The sequence below is a fragment of the Protopterus annectens genome, chromosome 9.part0 (genome assembly GCF_019279795.1).
Source record: "Protopterus annectens isolate FY-2018-M chromosome 9.part0, PAN1.0, whole genome shotgun sequence".
NCBI lineage: Eukaryota > Metazoa > Chordata > Ceratodontiformes > Protopteridae > Protopterus > Protopterus annectens.
The window spans coordinates 1,014,123,846-1,014,147,989 of NC_056743.1; the positions used below are offsets into that span (position 1 = coordinate 1,014,123,846).

A 24,144-nucleotide genomic window follows, 5' to 3' on the forward strand; every position below is an offset into this window, starting at 1 on the left:
CATGGCTAAAGTGGAAGAAGTATACACTTTCTTTCCCCACCTATCCAAAGCCCTCGCCTCTTTATCAGTGGGGACAGGATTTTTAACCACAGAAGCTTTTACACCCTTAGGCCCCTGAGAAATAGTTTCTGGGTCCGCCCTAGGACTCTTAAACAAATATTTATGAGCTTCGGGCACCCTATAATACCTATCAGGCTTAACAGGAGCAGGAGGCAAAGAGTCAGGGTTCAGGGAAGCCTCTGCAAAAACATCTTCCACCACATTCAACACAGGAGGAATAGCTAAAGGCCTATGCTGGGGTAAAAACAAGAACTCCCGAAGCCTTTTCCTAGAGTCAGAGTAATCCTGGCCTTCCCATTTAAAGTGCTCCCTCATGGAATGCAAAGTCTCTGAAAATGAGAAATCCCTATGAGGTATCTGTTTCCCACAAGAAATACAGTTATTCACTTTTTCTGACATCCGGTAAAATACTGAGGCAAGAAAAAACCAAAATGTTCCCCAACGGGGTACTTAGCCAACTCTGTTTCGGTCTGAAACTCGGTCGGAAGTATTTCAGAACGCCAACCTGCACTCGCAAAACTGCTTCTGCATCGGACCATGCGGCAAAAAAGACTGAGGATATGACGTCGGTCATGCGCATTAGTACCCTGACGTACTGGCGTCAGTCTACGCGCCTGACCGACGCCAGCCTTATACTCTGGTATTCGGGCCGACTGGGACGCGGACTATACCCAATAGTCAGGACTGCAGCAATGGAAGACGAAGAACATCTTCAGATGTTTGGGATCCATCTCGCCTACATTCTGAATGATGGGTTCGGAGCCGATCCCTCGGCTCCGACTCGGCACGCTTATGCCAAAGAGCGAAGTCTCTTATTGGCTGAGCTTACTATATCCCAGGATGCACCACTACCAGTCCCCCAGATCTAGTTTGTCCGCATACATGCACACACGCATACCCTGCTTATATAACATCGTCAGATGAAACAAGATAAAAACAGTTGAGCTCAAAACCGTTCAATCTCTTCTGATCTGCAAGGCAGGGGGAAGGAGGGTGGGTATCAGGAATGTAGGCGAGATGGATCCCAAACATCTGAAGTTATGGTGAGTACATAACTAAAAGATGTTATGTGATCTATCTCGCCTACATTCTGAATGATGGGACAGCGTCCTAGCACCTGAATCCTGGGTGGCTCACTGGAAAACACTCCTGAGTACCGTGGAACCAAATGATGCTCGTCCTTTAGATGCCACATCCAATTTGTAGTGGGAAATGAAAGTGTGCGGGTTGGACCAAGTAGCCGCAGCACAAATTTCCGATATAGCGAGCTTGGAATGAAAGGCTATAGAAGTAGCCATAGCTCTGGTAGAATGAGCTTTGATAGATGATGTAAGTTGTTTATTCAAGAAGAATAGGCCTGAATTATGCAATCTCTGATCCATTTTGAGATTGTAGCTTTGTGATGGTTTGGCCCAATTTATTATCTGAGAAGGACACAAACAACTGGTCTGACTTACGAAGTTGCTGAGTCCTGTCTAAATAGAAGCGTAATTGCCTGTGAACATCCAATTTATGGAGAGTGTATTCTGCTTCATTAGAGAATTTTGGAAAGAAAACTGGTAGCTCTAGAGATTGTTGAAGACAGAAACTAGAACAGACTTTTGGGACAAAGGATGGATTAGGCCTAAGTGATACTCTATCCTTGTGGAAAATCAAGTACGGTGGTTTAATAGATAGGGCTTGGAGCTCTGAGACTCTTCTTGCAGAGGTAATAGCCACTAAGAATGCCGTTTTCCAAGACAGATATTTTAATTCACATGTAGCAGCCGGTTCAAAAGGGGGAGATGTTAATGCGCGAAGCACCAAATCAAGATCCCACGGAGGTGCCGGATGAAAAACTGGTGGTCTTAACAGACTGGCACCTTTAATGAACGTTTTGCATAGTCTGCTGCTCATCAAAGGAGGATCCGTGGATTCATGGAATTTAGAGATAGCAGCTAGTTGGACTTTAATAGTTGAGACAGAAGATCCCTGATTAAACAGGGATGTTAAGAATTTCAAAACCTCTGGGACAGGAGCAGTGATAGGGTCTAAGCCCTTGAGTTGAGCCCAGATAGCAAACCTCTTCCACTTACTGAGGTACAATTTGTTAGTGGTGGGTTTGTGGGCCAAAGATAAAATGTGAACAACTTCCGGGTCTAGTGTGTGTCTTCTAACTAAAGTTGGAAGTGGAGGAGCCAAGCTGTCAATTTTAGAGATTGAAGGGACTGATGCCAATGTCCCGACTGATGGATTAGCAAATCCGGGATCAGGTCTAAGGTCCACGGATCGTCCACTGCATGCTTTTTCAGGTAAGGAAACCATATCTGACGAGGCCAGTATGGGGCAATCAGAATCATTGAAGACCCCAGTTGAGAAGCTTTTTGAATAACTTTGGGAAGGAGTGGAATTGGAGGAAAGGCATAAAGTAGCCCTGTTGGCCAAGGTTGTGCTAGAGCATCCATGGCTGGTACTTCCTGATGTGGAATCAAGGAGAAGAACCTCTGGCACTTGGTGTTTTGTGGAGTTGCAAATAGGTCGCAGCACGCGCCCCCATCTCTTGAAAACCTGGGCTGCTACTGTGCGGTTTAGAGACCATTCGTGAGGAGAGAGAATTGTCCTGCTTAATTTGTCCGCCAATACATTTGACTTTCCCGGGATGTGGGTCGCTACCAAGAAGCGGTTGGTAGCTACAGCCCATTCCCACACTCTCATGGCCTCTCTGCAAAGGGGATACGATCTGGTCCCTCCTTGTTTGTTCAGATACCAAACCACCGACATGTTGTCTGTGTGGATGGCGATGATGCCCTGAGGAATAAACTTGTGTAAGGCCTGTAGGGATAGAAGCACAGCCCTCATCTCCAACACGTTGATGTGGAGAAGAGCTTCGTCCGGAAGCCAGGAGCCCTGAACTAGCCTGCCCAGACAATGCCCCCCCCACCCTATCTGGGAGGCATCTGTCGTCAGGGTAACCACTGGAGGGGGGAGAACAATAGTTTTCCCTGATCCAAGTTGGATGTCTGAAGCCACCAGCGAAGGTCCCTTTTGCATATTTCCGTAATCATGATGTGATGATTGAGGGGAAGATCCTGAAAGGACCATTGAGTTGACAAGAGCCACTGAAGAATCCTCATGTGTAATCTTGCTAGAGGAACTAAAAGAACCGTGGCAGACATTGAGCCTAAAACCTGTAGGACCATCCTGGCTGGGGCTTTGGATCTCGAGATTAGAGCTTGAACTTGGCCCTGTAAAGTTCGGATCCTTTCGGCAGGAAGAAAGACGCGGATCAATCTTGAGTCTATCTCTGCTCCTATAAACTTTATGCGTTGAGAGGGCAGCAAGACAGACTTTGACCAATTGAATGTAATCCCTAGGGAAACACCCAGGGAGATGGTGGCTTTGAGGTTGTCCATTAGTAGATGCCTGGTGGTGGCAGTCAGGAGCCAGTCGTCGAGATAGGGAAACACTTGGAATCCAAGACTTCTCAGGTGAGCCGTCACTACTGCCAAACACTTGGTGAACACCCTGGGGGCTGTGGTGAGACCAAAGGGCAGAGCACAAAATTGGTAATGACTGACTCCCAGGCTGAAGCGCAGATACCTTCTGGACGCCTGATGTATCGGTATGTGATAATAGGCGTCCTTGAGGTCTATGGAGCACATCCAAACATCCTTCTCCAACAACGGGAGAATGGATTGTAACGTGACCATTCGGAATTTGGATTTCGTGACGGATTGGTTCAGTCTGCTGAGATCCAATATTGGCCTCAGGTCCCCTGTCTTTTTTGGCACTAAAAAGAACCTGGAGTAATTTCCTGATCCGATCTGGTCTGTGGGGACCGGTTGGATGACTCCTTTTTCTAGCAGCTTTAAAGCTTCTGCGGCTGCTATTTCCCTTTGACTGGGTGGTGGGTCCGGGATTCTCTTGGACGGTGGGGGTGAGTATGTGAATGGGATGGTGTAACCTCCGGCAATGATCCGAAGCACCCATCTGTCCTGAGTGATTGACTCCCAGGCTTTTAGGTGCTTGGCAACGACACCCGACTGGCTCCGGAGCAGCACAGCCGGGCAATCCCTCATGATGTGTGGGAGGCTGAAGAGCCACGAAAGGACTCGCGGTCTCCAGAATTGCGGGCCCTCTGCCGCCTCTGGGACGGCGTCTCCCTGAAAAATTTCCCGTCCTCTGCCTCTGGACGGCGAATCTTCCTGCTGTTGGGAGAAAACTTGCGAGATTTGGAACCACATTTTCCCCCTCCTTTAGCCTTGGGATAAGGCCGAAGGGAGTGGAATAACGGGCACCTACGGCAGATAAAGTTTTTCCCTCTTGCTCACAGCGGTAAGGGTGTCTTTCACCTTGGGTCCAAACAATGAGGACCCATCAAAGGGAGCGTCGGCGAAGGAAGACTTGAAGGCCTCCGAACTGACACAAGCGGAGCCAGGCTTGTCTACGAGAGCCACGCCTGTGCCTGCCGCTCTACCCGCCTTCGGCCGCATAGGAAATGAGCCTCATGGACGAGTTAGAAATTGACGAAGGATAGCCAACTGAGAGCTAACGGACTGGGCTAGCTGCTCAGGTAGGTTACCCGAGAGGAATCTGACAACTCCTTGACCAGATCCCTCTGAAGCCTGGTAAAATGTGCCAAATAATTCAGAGACCTTAAGGTAAAGGCCGCTGAAGTCAGGGTGCGCTTCCGTACCTATCCATACTCCTAGACTCCTTATTAGGAGGATGGATGGATGTTGAAGCCTCTGCCACGTCCTGTTGTGTAGCAGATGCCACCACCATGGCATCTACAGCCACGCCTTTAGTAAGGAACTCCTTCTCGGGGAGCAGATAAAAATTTATTTGGACGAGAAGGGACTGGTTCCACGGTATCTGGATGTTCCCACGCCCTTGACAAACTAAATCCAGAAGCTCGTCAAGGGCGGAGACACCCAGGAGGGGGAGGGCTGAGCCCCAAAGGCCTTGAGGAGCACTGACTCGTCAGCAGAGGGGGTTTGGATATCCAGCCGCCTCGTTGTTCGAGGGTCTCCAAGATGTCTGCAAATGAGACATCATCCGAGGGCGACTGGGACCCTCTGCATCAACCATATCAGTGTCCGATGTAATGCACTCGTGGGGGTCCACGTGCTTCCTCTTGCACGATCTCTTCCTTGGGGGTTCCTCTGAAGACAACTCCAAGAACCCTCAGGAGGAGGGAACCCCACTGGGGTAACCTCAGGCCTCGGGGCTCCGCTGGCTACGGACAGGGGAACTGCCAAAGACCCAGTCCCCACGCCCAGGGAAGGTGCTGGTAAAACCGGAGAGATGGGCGAAGAGGATTTGGCCAAGGCACTCCTCATGGCCCTGAAAGCCGGACCCCAGAATCCTGGGAGTGTCCGGACTCGAGCCGTGATAGCCGACGGAAGTCCCGCAGCAAGCACCGAGGGGAGGCTCGAACCGAAAGCATAGGTCCCAAACATCACCCCGGTCCAGCCGAAGAAGTCCGCGTACAAACTCGGACCCGAGGCCCGGGTTGGAGTAAGGGTCGGAGCCGACCCTGAGATCTCCACCGGCTCCAACAGCACCTGCTCCGACGGAGCCGGGCGGTCGGAGGAGGAATGGCAATGGGTGGGCCAAGGTCATCGGCTCAAACCAGCTGGGTCGGAACCGAAACAAATTTTTGGAAGACTGGGGACTGGAACAGTCTTTGGAGCACCCTGTCTATATCAGAATCCGACATCCTCAAGACCGAGAGGAAACAGAACGGGTTCGAGAAGGCCTCTCCATCGGCCCCAAAGGGCTAGGGGACCGGCTCGAGGCGACTCGATGAGTATCGGCGCCAAGGAATACTCACAGCAGATTCCATCGGTGCCGAGGTAGACTTGCGCCGAGGAGGAAGTGTCTGAGCGGCGACCCTTGTCGGCTCCGAGAGCAGTGGAGCCGACGGTGACCCGCCTCGATGCCCCAGCCATCGGCTCCGAAGCCAGAGGAGTCGATACTGGTGGCATCGAGGCAGACCGTTCAACCTCGGCTCAAGTCTTTGGAGCCGAAGGAGAGGCCTGCCTAAGTTTCTTGGCAGTCGGATCCGACGGACTGGTCGGAACCAAGCTCTTTCTTCTTGGCCGGAGCAGGAGAGGATGCCAAGGCTTCTTCAAAGGAAGGTTTAACTAACCCCTTAAGAATCAATTTATTTTTTCTCTCCTGGAGGACCCTTGAGGAAAAAGCGTGACATACACTGCATGACTCCTGCAAGTGCTTTGCCCCGAGACAATATACACAGAGCGAATGATCGTCTGTGATAGACATTTTAAACCCGCATTTCGAACATTTTTTAAAGCCCGAAGGCCTAGGGGTTTGAGACATGATGTTACACAAATTTAGTCACTGACAGGAAAGTAAATCACTAAAGTCTTACTGATGATAAAGCTAAGCTTACAGTAATAGCTTAATGCACACACTTCCTGTAAAAAAAGAACAGGGAACTCTAAACCAACTATAAATTTACTAGAGACCCTGTAAGTAATTAAGGTTGATAGTCCGGGAAGGCCCTGGATGGAGGGGGTCGAAAACAAACTCAACCCAATCACACACAACAATTTTACATCCAAATCGTACACAAAGTTAGCGATAGCCGTTAAAACAGCTTTTGTGAGCAAAAACAGCAAAAAACTGACAGAAAAGTTAGTTAATAAAAACTACTCAGCCCAGCCAGCTCGAGACCACGTCTTCGCAGGGAAGCGGCAAACGAGATCTGGGGGACTGGTAGTGGTGCATCCTGGGATATAGTAAGCTCAGCCAATAAGAGACTTCGCTCTTTGGCATAAGCGTGCCGAGTCGGAGCCGAGGGATCGGCTCCGAACCCATCATTCAGAATGTAGGCGAGATAGGATCACATAACATCATGGATCACAGACTGCCGTGTCAGGGCTAGCCACTTAATGGTGTTAAACAGGCTCTGGGTGATTCAATTCTGGTTGGCATGGGTATTTGCTGGTAATAAATGGGTTGAGAACCCAGCCTAGTCCAATTTACACCAGGGACCCATGCTACAGTAGGAAGGGTGTGTATTCACCTGTCAAAGCCAAGCAGCTCTAGGTCAATAAGATACTGGCCAGCCAGTGTCCAGTTGCTCAGCTTGGATTTCCTGGGTTAGCTCTGCTGTGCAAAGACTGGATGTAAAACCAATCAACTTGCCAAACGTGAACTGAGGATCGCTATACTCAATGTAGGTTCACTGACAGGACACAGCTTGGAAGTGGCTGATATAATGGCAAGTAGGAAACTGGACACCCTACATATCGAGGAGGCAAGATGGAAGGATTGGCTTGGGATGCATAGCCTACTACTTAGGAGGACAAACTAGAATTAGTGTGGGAACTGTGGTGAGGGAGAAATTCATTGCAATCAGACTCCAATTTAAGGATAGGGCACTATGCATAATCTCAACCTATGCCCCAGAGCAGTGTTATGACAGTGAAGAAAAGAGTGCATTCAGACAGCAGTTGCTTGACCTACTAGATGAAGCAGGACAATATGAACTGATTTTGATAAGAGGTGAACTGAATGCATATATCAGGACAGGATATGAGGCCTGCCTGGGTCCACATGGGTAGGGCAACAGTAACAAAAGAGGAGGGGGCCATTCTAGACACATGGTTCAGCAACAGAGACCATCACAAGATCACATACAAGAGTGGCCAACATGCAACTCAGGTAGACTTCCTCCTAGCAATGAAAAGACAGGGGGGCAAATCAGAGATTTCAGAGTCATCCCCAGTAAAACAGTCAGTCCAGAGCATAATCCACTGGTTGCCACAATCAGCTGCAAGCAGGGGTCAGACTAGCCTTTAAGATCAACAAAGATTAGGCTTAAGACCTGGAGGTTGAGTGGAGAGAAAGCTCAAGCTTTCAACAAATTACTAGGAGCTCCATCACCTCAGAAAGATGATGAAACAGGTGGAGTTGAAAAAAAATAGCAATGCCGCAAAGCAATGTGTGTGATGACTATAGAACAGATAAGCAGCTGAGCCAGGTTTGGAAATAAAGTAAATATGGAAAGCAGGTGATGGAATGCAGAAGTCCAGGAAGTCATCACAAGAAAGGAGGAGTGAAGGAAAAAGTGACAGATAGAAAAGACAGACCAGACTAAGAAGAAATATTGGTTGAGTAACAAAGAGGCTAAGACAGGAGTTGTAATGTCAAAGAACAAGGCATCAGAAGCATTCTACCAGCTGCTGGAAAGTGACTCTCTAGATGGCAGAAATAAGGCATCAGAAGCATTCTACCAGCTGCTGGAAAGTGTAGATGGCAGAAATAAACTCTATCAGGTTGGAAGTCAAAGACAAAATGAAGATTGTCAGACACCCTTAATAAGGAATGCCAACAACAACTTGCTCACTAGTCCATAGGACACCAAACGCAGATGGAAGGAGTACTTTCAGCAACTTTTGAATGAAGAAAACCCCACAGAAGCTGTACTGCCCTAGAAACAGCATATAATGAAAGAATCCCACCTTAGAAAAAGTAAAACAGCACTAAGGAAAATGAATTTAGGGGAAAGCAGCAAGTTCAGATGAGGTTACAGCAGATATGATCAAGATATTGGGAGAGCTATGGCAGAAATGGGTCTATATCACATAGCCGAAGTTCCATAACTCCGAACACCTAATGGTCGAACCATTATGTTCGAAGGTCCAAAACTTAGACTACAGAAAAAAAAAAAAAAAAAAAAAGGACAACAAAATAAATTGTTGTAACCAGGGGGGCAAGCCCCCCCTGCACCCACCACATCCCCGCTACTTAAATATACCAACAACGAGATCGCACCACACTGAACAAAATGGAAACCTCCGCTTATGGAGATTTCCATTCAAATGCTCAAACTTTTACTAATTCAAACAACTGTGGGCAGTACAGAGGTATCAACCTGCTGTTAAACTGCATGAAGGTTCTGGAGAGGGTGACTGATGAACACAGATGCACAGTAGTAGGAAGTAAGATGGGACATACGCAGTTCAGATTCAGATCAGGATGCAGCACAACCAGCAGATGTTTACAGTGAGACAGACAGTTGAGAAGAAGCTAGAGAGATGAAGAAAGAGTCCAACTGGGCATTCCTAGACTTGGACAGCATATGACAAGATCCCAAGAAAGCTGATTTAGGTAGCCCTGTAATGGTTCAAAGTCCCAAAAACATTGGTAGAATTAGTGCAGGCTATGTACAAGGGCCCAATGACTTAACAGTGTTTGGTCTTGCATAGTGGTTCCCAGTGGGAGTGGGTGTGCATCAAGGTTCACCTTTGAGCACATTGTTGTTCATACTGGTGATGGGCAATATTAGCTAACAGATCAGAGGGACAGAGCAGCAATACTGCTGTATGCAGATGATGTATCATTACAGGCAAACTCTCAGCAAGAACTTCAGCTAAGGTTAAGGGAATAGAATGCAAAACTTAAGGCACATGGGATGGAACTGAGTACAGGTAGGGCAGCTGTAATGGCAGCAAACAGTGGAAGTCGGAAGAATCTGAGAAGTGAGACAGAAGGGAAAATAGTGGAACAGGTTCACAACTTCAAGTATCTGGGAGGGGTGGCTGAGGAGAAGGGAAGTCTGAATGAGGAGGTCAAAGCTAGAATCAGAGGGGCTGCAGCCAAATGCACAGTGTCAGGTGTCGTGTATGACAGAAGAATGTCAGTGCTGAAAAGTAAGGTGTATAAAACAGTGGTGTGACCAGTACTATTGTATGGTTCAGAAACCTGGGCAGTAAATATAGAACAGTTGAAGTTAGAGGTGATGGAGAAGTGCCTGAGACAGGTGGTAGGGTATACACTGTGGGACAAATAAAGAAATAAAGACTTCAGACCGGAACCCAAAAGTAGCTCCCAACTGCAGTGATGGTCAAAGAGAACAGATTACGGTGGATGAGCACATGTACAGAAAGTAAAAGACAATCTGGTGAATATGATTTAGGACAGACAAGAAGGTGGCAAGAGGAAATGAGGGCATTCAGGAAAGAGGTGGATAGATTGTGTGAGAGAAGATCTGCAACAGTCAGGCATGACTGTCAAAAAAGGTAGGATAGTGACACTGAATTAGAAGAGATGACAACAGCTGACATGACACCCCAACCTCAAGTAAAAAAAAGGGAGCTGATGATGTTGATGGTGATGAATATGGGAACAGAGGTGAGGGAGCTGGTAGATAATAGTATCCATTCGACAGTGTGGTCTGTGATCCCTGGTGTTGGCTAGTGGAGAACAACAAGGAGAAGGGGTTATGAATTTAGGAGGGTACACTCTGATCTGCTGGGTGGGAAACGAGCAACATTGCAAAGTAGGAAGAAATGGCAATATCTGAAGTAAAGACAATAAAACGAAAGAGTATTTGGAAGAGGTAAAAAAGTGAAGTGAATTATGTGAGAAGAAGCACTGTACAGGGACTGGTAAAGCCACTTGGAATACTGTGTGCAGTTCCACAAGACTTGCTTGGGAAAAGACCATTGTACTATATGATGACTTCCAAGATTGTCAGGGAGCTGAGGGGCTGGAATACAAAGAGAATTTGTCAGCACTGCAAAGAATGTGGGGGCCTGATATGGCTCACTCTGTTTAAGGAAGTAAGATGACAGAATAAGGTTCATAAACATGGGGATGGGAAAGTGAGAGGAGGAGCACAGGGGCATAGTGAACTACTATGATGAGGGTCTAGTGTATAAACAGATTGCCAATAATGAATGTATACACTGTGAAGAAAATACCTGAACTGGAGAATGATATCACAGCATTGTGCTCAGAGGAAGTAAGATGACAGAATAGGGTTCATAAAGTTGGGGGTAGGAAAGTCAGAAAAGGAGACATCAAACACAAAGTGAACTACTGGGATAAAGGTCTGGAGCGGAAAGAATGGTTGCCAGCAATTGACACACACGTAAAGAAAACATGATACGAGATCAATTTGCTATGAAAAAGTAAGGTGACAGACTAAGGTTCTTAGAAATGGGGGGTGGGATAATGAGAGGCACACAGGAGGCACCAGTTATAAGATTTGGTTCAGTGCAAGGAACATTTTAGTTTCAAACAGGGTGATGAGATCCCTACAATAACATTTGGTACAGAAAGGCATTCCCAAACAGGGGATGAAAATCACTTTAAATATGTGGTAAGACTTTATTAGAATGTTCATGTAAGCAGCAGCCATACAAGGCTGTCTCCTCAATAAAGCATTCATAACTGTTTGACACAGTTTAAATGAAAGCAGAGATTACAGAAGAACAGGACTAAGAAGGGTTGTATGAGAAAAATCAGACATTTGAAGATTTTTGTCTTTGTCACAAAGGAAGAAAACTTAATTCTGCAACAAGTCCATTAGGATGATTAAATGTGCTAGTGCACAAGAAAAGGTTTAAGGTGGGGTGGCAAACACAGATGAACATAATCTTTTTCCAGTCCTGACTGTTTTCAGTTTGTCATAACCTTAAGCTGTTCTGTTCTTTATTTTTCTCTCTACTTCTGTGCTTCAAAAAACATTTTCCTAAGTACCTGCTAAAGCACACTCTAGTAGCATGTATTTTATGTGATGTCTTTTTATCCTACTTCTAAGGTAAAACACAATACTTGTTCATGTCCAGAACATTAATAGCTAAGCTTTTAAAATGTCATTTATGTTTGCAAGAACATAATCGGTCATATTTCAATTTTTAGTACATTTTTGTTAGACCCAGCCATTCACAGATAATTTCTATGGCTGGCACCAAGGCCTAATTTTTGAAAATGGCAGCACAGAGTGGGTTTTCGGTTACCTGACGTTATCATGCTTTTGGATGTAGATTTTGTGGAACATCATGTCCTCTTTCTTGGCATTAATGTCTTCTTTCATCTCCAAGGCAACGTGTCTGGGTAGCACAGAGAGAAGTAGGCGTTCCTGTAGTTTAATGGAAAAAAAAAACCTTCAATGGAGGCAAGCTAGTTACTGCAGCCTTGGATATGACTCACCACTTCAGAAAATTTCTGCATGCTAGTAAGGACCAGGCAGTTTGCTTTTCTCAACAGCTCAGTTTATATATTTGAGATAAAATGCATCTATGTTGCAACAACCAGTTAATAATGTGATTGAAAAATCAACCTGCTTATAACAAAGATGGCTAAAACATGGAGGTTAACTCTGGCTTGTTTAGGGTAAGGAAGTTGACTAGCTGTGGCAAAATGTGTGTGTATAATTTCATTTTAATTTCTTTGCCACAATTCTAAGCTTTCCAGCACTAGACCTGTATAAGAAAAGATTTCCCATCTGCGTTGCAAAACTGCTCTGGTTTAGTTTATGTGGCATGCATCTTTCATAGTACAAACTTCACCTCTGCATGTTCCAATATTCATGTGACACTCGATGCATGCCTAGCATTTGGGGAAAAAATAAACATTAAGAAGCTCTTCTATGCTACCGGCTGCTGTCTGCGCAAAAGGACTACAGACCACACAATCAGTAACAGATCTGTGGCTAAACTATGACACCACAACACAACTTTGTTCCGCCAAGTGTGATGATAACAGATAAGTCAATTCAAGTTACACATTTTTGCCCTTTCACCTAATGAATACATTCTTTACCTACCTCTCTTTTTCACCAAAATCTGTATCTTACCTACTTCTAGCAGGGAAACATACCATATTAATTCTTAAATCTCTCCCTAATCCAGTCACACATACTCCTTTCATATACCCTGACTGAAAATCCTGCAAGTCTTACCCTTTACAGTGAGACTTCCTGAGGGGAGGAAGTGAGACTTCCCCGTCACATTCTCAAATTGCTGGTCTTTTATAGATTCATAGACTACTACTAGGCTAACCGCCCTTGCGAGCCATTTTAAGCCTAGCCAATTATCTAATTTGAGAATCAAACCCTGCACCTTGTGTTTGTAAGGCAAGCACCTTAACCATTACGCCAAACCTAACCCCCCAGAATACATTACTCTGCATGTACTGTTCCCACAACTCCCTTTTTTTTTTGGTAAAGAGGTTAGTACTAGACTAACTGCCCTTGTGGGCCATTTTAAGCTTAGCTAATTATCCCAAGTGAGAATCAAAGTGAGAATCAAACCTTGCACCACATGTCTGTAAAGTAAACACCATAACCATTATGCCCAACCTCCCTCGTGTCAGATGCATGCTAAGAGTTTTTTAAATTTATTTTTTGCTTTCATCCTGGAATATTGATCAATACACACCCCCATAAATAAACCTAAATAAATAATAACAGGCAGCCAATGCATTCAACCTGGGAGTACACAAAGACAAACACAAGCTGCAGACAAGCAGCATCATCTCTACTACCACATGATCATCAGCAATGCACTGTCAACTTACTACAGATGTTCTTCTTGGACATGAGTTAATCTATCTCCTCCAATACTTCCCCCATAGAGCACAGCTCACAATATGTTGCTCCTATTTCCAAGGCTTTTAACCTCTGAGGTAATCCTTTGTGCTAGGTCATTAGCTTTGCAGCAAGTGCTCCTACTGTCAAACAACCACTTTGTCTAGCCTTCTGCACCCTGACCATGCCTCTCATTGCTCACCACATATCCCTCCGAATCATTCGATTACACTGTACCTATATTTTGTGAAGCCTCACACCAAATTCATGTGAAATAACTTGCTAAGGAAGCCTCAAATCTGCATCCTCTCTCTGTGAAAACATCTCTTAATTTTCATTCTAAACCTTCAGCGTTATAACAGGATCCTCGCACGTTTCTGTTCCCATGGAGACTGGTAAGAATCTTCCCTAACTTGCTTAGCCTGTGTAAAGTTTTCATTAACTCTGTCATCTCAGCTGTCCCATGTAACTTAACTAACCACATTAATTTCAGTTTATACTTCTATACAGGATACTCAGTCAGGCACCATGGGAAGCTTGCCCCTGCCCTCTGCTCTTCTCTTACTTATAAAGTATCCCCTGCAGTTCTGCATACTGCATCAGATAACAATCATCTGGGAACTGCATCACAAAATTCATAAAAGCAAATAAATACACAAATAAAGTAATCCAATCAATAAACTAGCAGGAATGTAATGTAATATAACTGTTGCAAAATTCACTTTATAGCAGTCCAAAGAAAGCAGTAAGGCAACAGCTTATTAATCTGAAATAAAACCTTCCATTATGACCTGTTTTTAGTTCTAAGACACTTACCAGTATATACTGAATCCATTTATTCTGTCATCCATTTTTTTTACACTCTAAATATTTCATTTCACTGGAATAAGGTCAGGATAGAAGCTAAAAAGATATACAACAACACTTCACTCCTTCCTTATGTGCAAAGCGATTTTTCCTTTTATCCTTTCCTGAAGTCAGCCATGTAGTGACACTAGGTCTCATGCAGTAACATATGCTTGTTTGCCCCCCTCTCTATACATATTACCAATTTCTGTAAGAATACAACCAAACATTTCTCCCTTCATCGCTGCTGACTTCATGTCATATAATATGCTTTTGAATTTTCATGACTATAAATATAGTTCAGTCTCCCAATTAAAATGGGTTTGTAGGAACCCATACAGTACTTTAAGTCCCCATGTGGACCCTACTTTTTTTACACTGTGCTCCATAATTTAAGACTGCTAACTACCACTCTGTTTACTTACTGTATGGCTTTGCTGAGTTTAGTGTCCTCACAAACAAGCACAACTTCCTTTTGGCAACTTTTTTATGGCAAGAACTCCTAAATGATTCTCCAACTTCTGTATAATACACGCACATGTGCATTGGTGTGCGTGTGTATGTATGTATATATTACACACACACACACACACACACACACACACACACACACACACACACACACCTTTCACAGGGCTTTATTATGCAAGAAATGTGGAACCCCTGTCCAATAACTATGGAACCACAGAAGAGACACTGTCTTACCAGATGCATTCCTACCATCTAACTAGACAGAGAGGAAGAGGAGGCAGAGACTTTAACTTACACTTGTTGAATTCCCCACACTGCTGTCACCCAGTCTGCTGAGTCAGGGGCTAGACCTGTGCCTGTAGCACTAGGAACCTAAGTTGGGCAACAGACTTGAGTCTTCAAAGTGATAACTGCGGAGGGATTGTCTACAGACGGTTTCTACCAGAAAGGGCAAGGAATGAGTGCATGTGTATGTGCTTGTTGTACTGTGCTCTCAAAGGATGGTTCAGGGCTAAGTGACGACTAGACATGGAAAAACCAAAGCAGTGGCAGCATAATATAGGTTCATAGGTTCATACTAGGCTATCTGCCCTAGGGCATTTATAAGCCTAGCCCAAAGTTTTGTGGCTTTCACCACCCCTTAAGTTTGAAAGGTACTGTGCCCATTAGTTTACCGTGCCTCTGTCCAGCAGTGACACTGAGGTGATCCCCGGGGTAAACCTGCGATCTCCCATCCATTGGTCATGATTTCTCTTGAACAGGGCCAGCGAGGTGCTCTGCCTCACATGTACCTGGGCTTTGTTCCACAGCATAGGGAGTCTCTGGGTGATGAATCTGTCCCTCCAGCACGTCCTATTTATAACTGTGTTAAGGTTTAAGTCTCTTCCTCTTGTATTTCTTGCGGATTTAGATTTTTTTGAGGTGGAGCATGTCCATCAATTCCGGGTTTGACATGGCCTTGTATGTTAGGCACAGGTCACCTCTGAGCAGACGGTATGCGACCGAATAGAGCTGGAGTTCCTTCAGTCGGGCAGCATAAGACATATTTTTGAGACCCTTTATCCTTTTGGTGAGGAACTTCTGGGGCCTTTCCAATTGCTGCAGGTGTCGGGTAAGATACATTCCGAATGGGGCATTGTACTCAATCATTGGTCTGATGAGTGATGAGTACAGGGGAACAATGACCTCCCTTGATCTAGATGTGAATCCCTTCATGATCAGGTGGGCAATGTAGAAGGTTTTCCTAACTACCTTGGCAACGTGGGTGTCAAATGAAAGGTTACTGTCAACCTGGGTCCCCAGATCCCTGATAACCTCTTCTGTGCTTAGTGGATTGCCACCTATATGGTAGCTAGGGGTAACCTTGTTTTTCCCGAAGGGTATGACTATGCATTTTTTGGCGTTTAACTTTAGGCCATGGCTCTGGCACCAGTTATCCGTTTCTATGAGACCCTTCTGGAGGATATCTGTGTCCGATGTGTTTTCAACTATGGCGCCCAGTTTGCAGTCATCTGCAAACTTAGTCAGCCATAATCCTCCTGTGTTTGCCTGTACTTCTGAAAAGTAGATGCCGAACAAGAGGGGGCCTAGGACTGAGCCCTGTGGGACACCACTTGTGACCGGCTTGGAGTCTGACATGGTGCCAGCCACTTTGACCCTGTGGGTTCTGTCACTTAGCCAGTTTGCAACCCATCTTGTGACGTATGGGTTTACATTTAAGTTGGTGAGTTTTTCTATGATACCAGAGTGGGGTATTGTGTCGAAAGCTTTTGCAAGGTCAAGGTAGGCTGTGTGGACTGCCTTGCCCTCATCAATGGCCTTGGTGACCGTTTCAAAAAAATCAACCAAGTTTAAAAGGCATGCTCTGCCCTTGACAAAGCCAAACTGGGTTGGATCCAATGTCTGTAAGTCCCCTATGTCTTTATTTATGAGTTCCATTATGATCCTCTCCATAGCTTTGCAGACTAGGCTTGTCAAGCTGATGGGGCGGTAATTACCAGGGTCAGTGGAGGCACCGCCCTTGTGAAGTGGGACCACAGTTGCCGTACGCCACTCCTTGGGTACGTATCCTGAGGTGAGGCTAAGATTAAACAGCTGCCCTAACAGCGGGTTTAATTCCTCATTGAGTTCGTGGAGCACACAACCTGGGACACCATCTGGTCCCATAGATGCTGTGTTTTTTGCCTTGGAGAGAGCAGTTTTCACTTGAGCATTTGAGATGTGTGGGAGGCTACAATCCGCTGGGATAGATATCTCTCCTTTTGGGGGGGAGGGGGGGGGAATTTGCACTGAACCTGTCAGCCAGTATGTTGGCAATGTCTGTTGGTTCAGCAATTTTTACATCATTTTGAACTAATTCTGAGCATATCTGGGAGTTTCCTCCCATGTTTCTAACATAGCTAAAAAAAGGCCTTATGCTTGTCTTTTGAGTCCTTAGCGACTTTTCTTTCAAAATTTGCCTTGGATGATTTTATGAGCGATCGTAGTTTTTTTACTTATAGTGATCAAGGGTGTCTTCCCTTTTAAGGATTTTGCTCTATCTTGTAGTAGCTTTCTCCTTTTATTGTAGAGCTTGTTAATGGCTGGGGTCCACCAGACTGGGCGCTTGCCTTTGGTGCAAAGAGCCTTTGTTTTGTTTGGGATTGCCTGATCCATGCAGTCCTGGAGGTGCTGATAGAAGGCATTTGTAAGTGATTCAGCTGTTTGGGTAATGGTTTCCGCTGGCTCGAGGGGCTTGAAGGAAACCACACCAGTCTTAAGAAGCATGAAGTTGGCTTTTGAGAAGTTCTTCACTGTGGTCTTTTTTATCTGGGGTGGGGGCAGGATGTGGACTTCCAGTGAGATTAGTTTATGATCTGATCTCACCAATGAGGGGTACACCTCTGGTGCTGAACATTGTGTCCCCATGTTCGTGATGATGAGATCTAGTATGTTTTCTCCTCTTGTGGGGATGGTGACTAGTTGTTCCGTGGCATTTGAGTTTATGAACTTCAGGAACCTTTGGGCTAGAGTGTTGGGGCTTGAGTAATGATCCCAGTCTATATTCGGGTAGTTGAAATCACCTAATATGATGGTGTTTGGAGATACATTTATCCCCTCGAGTGTTTTCAGGAAAGCTGTGTGATGTTCCTGAGTTTGAGAGGGTGGCCTGTAACATGCTACAAATTGCAGAGCAGTCTTTCCTACGGTTACTTGCACCTGGATGGTCTCCGATGCTTCGTACGTTGCCACCAACCTGGAGTTGTGGGTATCCTTGATGAATATGGATACCCCCCCCTCCTTTCTTGGTGTGGTCCGGATTTTGGGGCCGGAACGCATGATATGAGGTAAAACCTGATAGTGCCGGGGTGCTCTCAGGAGCCTTGAACCAGGTTTCAGTCACAGCACAGACATCGATGTTCTCCATACTGAAAAGGGCTTCGAGTGCGTGCATCTTGAAGTTTAGACTTCTGGCATTGAGCAGCATTACCCTTAGTTTATTTTCTTTTTTGTGTTCTAGGGTGGTAGGTTTAGAATTTGAGCCTTGCCTAAAAAAGGCACTATGGGGGTGGCAAGAGCCTTTGCCAATATCCGGAAGCCCAGGGGTGACAGGTGCAAGCCGTCCCTTGTGAAGCAGCGTGGCTTGTCCAGCATGTCATCCCAGGCAGACAGACATTGGATCCCCTTTGAATGACACCAGAGATTAAGCCAATTATTAAAGCTGATCATCTTGTCTCTGTATTGTGGCATAATTCTTGGTGAAGGTAGGATACTGCTCAGGGTCAGGGTCATACCTGCCTGGGCTACATAATCAGAGAGCTCCTCTATGTCTCTTTTCATGTAGTCCAGGGAGGTACGTCTCAGGTCATTCACACCAGCATGGACAATGACTGAGTCATACTTGTACTTGCTGTTGAGTGACCTGAGTGCTTGCGTTATGTGGCGGATTCTAGCGCCCGACAGGCAGCTTACTGTGACCTTCTCCTTACTCAATCTGGTGAATGGGATGTCAGTGTGTCTGACTATGGAGTCACCTATGACAAGTGTGTCTGGCATTGTGTTTGGCCTTAAGGGCTGTGACTGTTTGGCACACTGACTTTGTGGTCTATGTGTTGCATGTGTTGTGTCATGAGGTGGCAGTTGTTTGGGTGTCTGCTTTGGTGGCCTCTGCTGTTTTGGTAGATCTTTGATCAGAGCCTCCGAGTATGTCTTTGTGTGTTTATGTGTATGACTTGAAGTTGTGATAGTACTATGTGAGACTGGGTTTGTGGTGTGTGTGTGATTTCCTTCTCCTCCTGTCTGGTCTTGCCAGTCTTATGTTGAGAGAGCTCGGCCTCCAGTTTGGCTATATAGTTGCATCTCTCACATGTATTTGTGTTTTGTGGGAGAAGGAGAGGGTTGTCTGTGTACATGAGGCAATTGTAACATTGCCTCAATATTCCCAGATTCACCAGCTGGGCAGGAGAGGACACTAGCAACTGACCCCTCGACATGCTAGAAGGAGAGGACAAAGAACTTTCTGTTAATTGAGTTTGAAAAGACTTCGAGGGATGTGGGTAATTGAAAGAGGGGTTTTAGGCTGGTGGGGTACTATGTATAATAAAAAAGTGCTATATCAGAGTAGAAAGTACTTTAGGAGCGAGTGCAAGCTTCCCAGATAGAGAATAGTCTCCTTAGGAATCAAGTATAGCTGGATCTTTCAGATAGAGAATAGGCTGTTTTGGTTAGAAGTAGAGTTCAAGAAGAGCTGTTCTAAGGGAAAAAATGAAGAGTTGACTTTAGGTAGCCTGAATAGTTTAACCCCAATTAACCGCCGCTGCTCTTGTGTGCTCCTGTGGCAACTCCGCGCTAAAGCGCGCTTTAGCGTGCTTTATAGCAGGGGGTTGAAAAGAGCTGGGAATTGACCCAAAATGGCCAATGGACTACTAGTTTCTGGCTGATACCACTCCAAAATGGACAAATAGGCTGCTCAGTGCTTCCCACTCCCACTGGTAAACAAAGAAGCTTCCTTTCTTCCAAATAAGGATATGGAACAGTTACAGGAACCAAGACAAAGCCCAGAGATCAGCAAACTCTGATACTGGACTATTCTAGTTCAGTAAGGCGGGAAACAAAAGATATTTTTTTTTTTTTTTTTTTTTTTTTTCGGAAACAGAGACGAAAAACAGTCAATAAATGCTTTAAATGCTATAAATCGGCTAGCGCACTTGAGTGTGTAGCCTACAGATACAATTTGCAACAATTGGAAACTTAAAGTGCAAAAAACAGTTTAGACACAATAAATCAGTTTAAATGCAGTCGCTAGATAGTAAACAGTAGAAAAGCCACAAAAATTATACTTATATCAATAAAAATTATATCATATCAGTGCCAGGAATCATATCATAAAAGAACTGTTGTGGAAAAAAAATGTTTCCTAGCTCCTAAGGCAGCCAGTGGCAGCACTTCAGTGTCTATAGTACAACATGGGAGTTATGTCCTGGTATTTCATATGATACAACAAAGAAATGCCTTAAGGATGAACTCTGTTAACAAGGGGATAAGTCAAACTACAAGCAATACAGCTCGCAGGAAGGGCTGCCAGAAGATACCAACAAAGAATGGTTGTGTGCATGGCTGGTGCTTCGAGGGAAAAAGACACAGCAAATAGCATGGATTGAGACACATTACTGCCACACTGTTGAGCATTGCCACAGTGCAGTGGAGGAATTGGAAAAAAGAGAGGGAGAGAAGGATGGAGGAACACAGGGAAAACACTGTGTCTACCACAGTTTCCAGTACAATGGACATTATCTGTACCGCCAATCTGTGGACAACAGCAGTATAATGAGGCAAAGAAAATGCAACTCTAAGTTGTTGGCAGTACACTGAGGCAAAGACAGAGCACAGGAAATGAGTACGTATGTATGCAATGACTAGCATACACTGTACTCCCATTTCCTGCTATGAAGGCAGCAGTCTCTAATGCATTATGATCAGCTCCTTCCCATAACATCTGCAAGGCCAAATCAAACTGCCCGAACATAGGCAAGTCTATCTTACAGTTGTGCTGTGGGTAGGAAAAGTGAACAGGCACATTCTCAGTATACAGAAAGGCAAAGCTGTTTCCACCAGGGGGAAAAGGCAGGGTTTACGAGGTAGCAACAAAAATATATTTAAAAAGATAATGGGATGTCTCTTCTTTGCAAGTATTAATGGCTTACTCCTAGCTCTTTCCTTTCTTCATGCATTTCATTGTACTGTGATGGCCAGTGGTAATGTTTCTGTATCCTGCATTACTAAGGGTCTAGTCCATAGGTTCTTAGGTTCACAGATTATTGTCCCAAGAGTTATTTTAAGCCTAGCCAAGATTGCCTGAAATTTACCAAAGTATTGTTGACTTGAGTCATTTCCCCAAGGAATCTTATGGTCAAGGGCGCCCGCAGGCAGGTGCAAGGGGGTGCACTTGCACCCCCCTGGATTCGGCTAGCCCGGAGACTTCATTTTCTTTTAATTAAAAAAAAAATGTTTTTTTTTTTTTTCTTTGCGTCAAGTCGCACAGACGGAACAGGTGTTTGCGACATGATTTCATGTTCTCCGTCTGTGCGACTGTTGGCTTACGTCTTTAGCTTCCGCCTCCTCCACCCTGCGCGCGGAATTCCAAATCCAAAAGATGTTGGGATGAGCGTACAAGTGAGAGGTAAGTGTGTGCGTGTGTGTTTTTAAGTGTTTGAGAGGTGTGTGCAAGTAAGAAATAGGTAGTTAGGGCCGGGGATGTTAAAAGATGTTGGGACGAGCATACAAGTGAGAGGTAAGTGTGTGCGTGTGTTTTTAAGTGTTTGAGAGGTGTGTGCAAGTAAGAAATAGGTAGTTAGGGCCGGGATGTTAAAAGATGTTGGGACGAGCGCAAGTGAGAGGTAAGTGTGTGCGTGTGTGTTTTAAGTGTTTGAGAGGTGTGTGCAAGTAAGAAATAGGTAGTTAGGGCCGGGATGTGTGGACAGGGTTGCCAGCTTTTCAAATGTCCAAAGTGGGACATTTTTGGTACAGACATCAGATTTTGCAGGTCAAACATACCCACGGCCAGTACGAAGGATAAACGCCACTTTTTCTAAATAAAAGCTTATTTTTGTAGCATTTTATGTTACTTATTCTGTTTCTTATAATATAACAGTCAAACTGCTCACACCAAAGCTGGAGCACTTGTCAGAACCAAGTAGAAAGTATTATACACCGGGTTTAAATCAGTATGTCCCCTTGAAGCCTATTTTAAAACATCGCAAATAATGCAGTTTTATTATATACATATACATTCATTTTTATATATATTCATATTTTATTTATATATTTAAATGGCCATAGTTAATAGATAGGATTAGTTGGTTATTTATGTATATTAGGCTGTTATATATAGATCTGCACTGAACACTTTAATATACATCATACAAATATTTAGACAATATGTGGTTTTATTTAATCCATTAAAGTTTTACTGTTTTAAAATAATGTAAGGTAATTAAGTTAATATATATTGTAATTCTTATATGTTTAGTTTATATATTAATGTTATGGGTCCTTTTTTGAAAGGCATACATATAATATTTGAATCTAAAGAGCTTTTAAAATGCATTAAAATTGACTTATTTGCAGAAATGAGGTAACTGAATGGCACTGTAACAAAAGAAAGATGTTGCTTTAAACTAAGATATTTAATGGTTAGTTAATTGTTTAATTATATCAATTAAGTATAATGTATAGCTATATAAACTGAAATAACAGAGCTTGTAATAGAATCTGATGAAGCGTACTATTGCTACACTAAAGCTCATTCCTGTTGGTTTTATTCATGGAATAAAGAAGAAGTTTTGTATTTTTACTTTATCTGGACTTTTGCAAGTTAACAACCTTTGTTGTAGTTGCACTAGACACGATGCATTTAGGCTTAGCTCTCTCTATTTTACTGAGTAAGTGACACGAGATTGTGTTTATGAGTTCACGTGAGTTCACGCTAAGAGAGACGTGGAGTATAGCTTTTGAGTGCAACGTAAGGGTTCCACAAGCAAACTTTTGGGGCTTTGGAGTTGCAGATAGCCACATTAAGGTTCTTGCTATTTTTATATGGTATATATATATATATATACAGTCAAGCATTTTAGTGATGCTGTGGATGTAATGGTTTTGCGCCTTCTGCAGACATATTCAAAGGTATTGGAAGTTTAATGTTTGACAGCTAAAAATATGCTTTTATATCGCTGTACCTGTAATGTCAACTTAGGTACAAAGTGGTATTTTGATGTGTACTGCACTTTTAAAAGTTGCTTTATCTTGTGTCGCTTATGCTTCTGATATATATTCTTATTTGGAAGTTAATGATATGTGCTTTCTTAACACGCTGCAAATGTACTGCCTAGTTAGGTTTAATGTTCCGCTCTTGATGAACTCTGAGTTTTATAAATGTTATATGGTTGTGTGGCGCCTATGTTTCTAGTACTAGTTTGAGAATGCAAAATGCGATCAGTTAGTTCGTCTTGTTTAATAACTGCTGTCTTTTATGTACCAGATATGCTGTTTTTTCTGTAATACGGGCTGATGTTTATCACTCATATAGGATGCATTGTGAAAAAGTACACATTGTTTGCTTTTGTAAATAAGATAATGGCCTGAGATTGTGCATTTTCAGAGTTTAGTTATACGCTTAAGCGTAATATGAGTGTAACACAATAATTTTCCCATTGTTTTCTCATTAGCTAAGAATTTGACCAATAATGGGTGTACGTAGTATATTTAAATCTGTGTACTGGATGTTGAGTTGAAAAGTCTGAAGAAGCCTACGGGTGAAAGCGCTTACTATAATTAAAGCTTTATGAATTTAACTGAAGAGCTCTCGTACATTTTTGTATTGTCTTTGAAGAGTTGAAGTACCTGAAGCTGTCTAGTAGTTATTGAGGGTGCTATTAGGTTCCTACACGCGAGTTTATGCTTGGACTTTATATTTATATCTTGGCGTAGTAGGAACCGTACTCTGTTGGCTGGGTGTCCTTCGTATCCTTGGTATTAGAACAGTATTTTCATTGTCATTTCCGTGGTGGATACACTTGTGTTTCTTATAATATCTAGGTGTTTCAGATCGTACAGAATAACTGTTTGATACAACTTTTACATAAAATATAGGAAATAATTTTTCTCTAGAATCTCAGGACATTTGCCATTTTTACAAATTCTTTGCAGGACACAACTGTCCAAAGAGGGACTGTCCCTTGCAAAGTGGGATAGGTGGTAACCCTTACATACCAGGATATCAATGGCTGAAATAAATGTTTCATGAGCCTTACAGCCTTTATTTTTTTTTCTTTTTGTGACAAATTAATTTTTTTATGAATTTCATGAGTATTTTATCAGCACACTTGTTTTCTGAATGTTAATGAAGCTCTCATAACAATATTAATATCATGTAATCTGTTAAAAGTATCAGCACTTTTAAA

At 43.9% G+C, this 24,144-nt stretch overlaps 1 protein-coding gene across 1 annotated transcript in view; it reads right to left on the reverse strand.

Annotated features, from left to right (window-relative positions):
* The window catches only part of ADCY6 (adenylate cyclase 6), a 1,739,117-nt gene that overhangs the window by 398,913 nt on the left and 1,316,060 nt on the right, over window positions 1-24,144 (reverse strand). Inside the window, exon 5 of the mRNA XM_044083802.1 lies at window positions 11,820-11,941. Coding sequence (XP_043939737.1) covers window positions 11,820-11,941 — 122 coding nt within the window. The remainder of the gene's footprint in view (window positions 1-11,819; window positions 11,942-24,144) is intronic.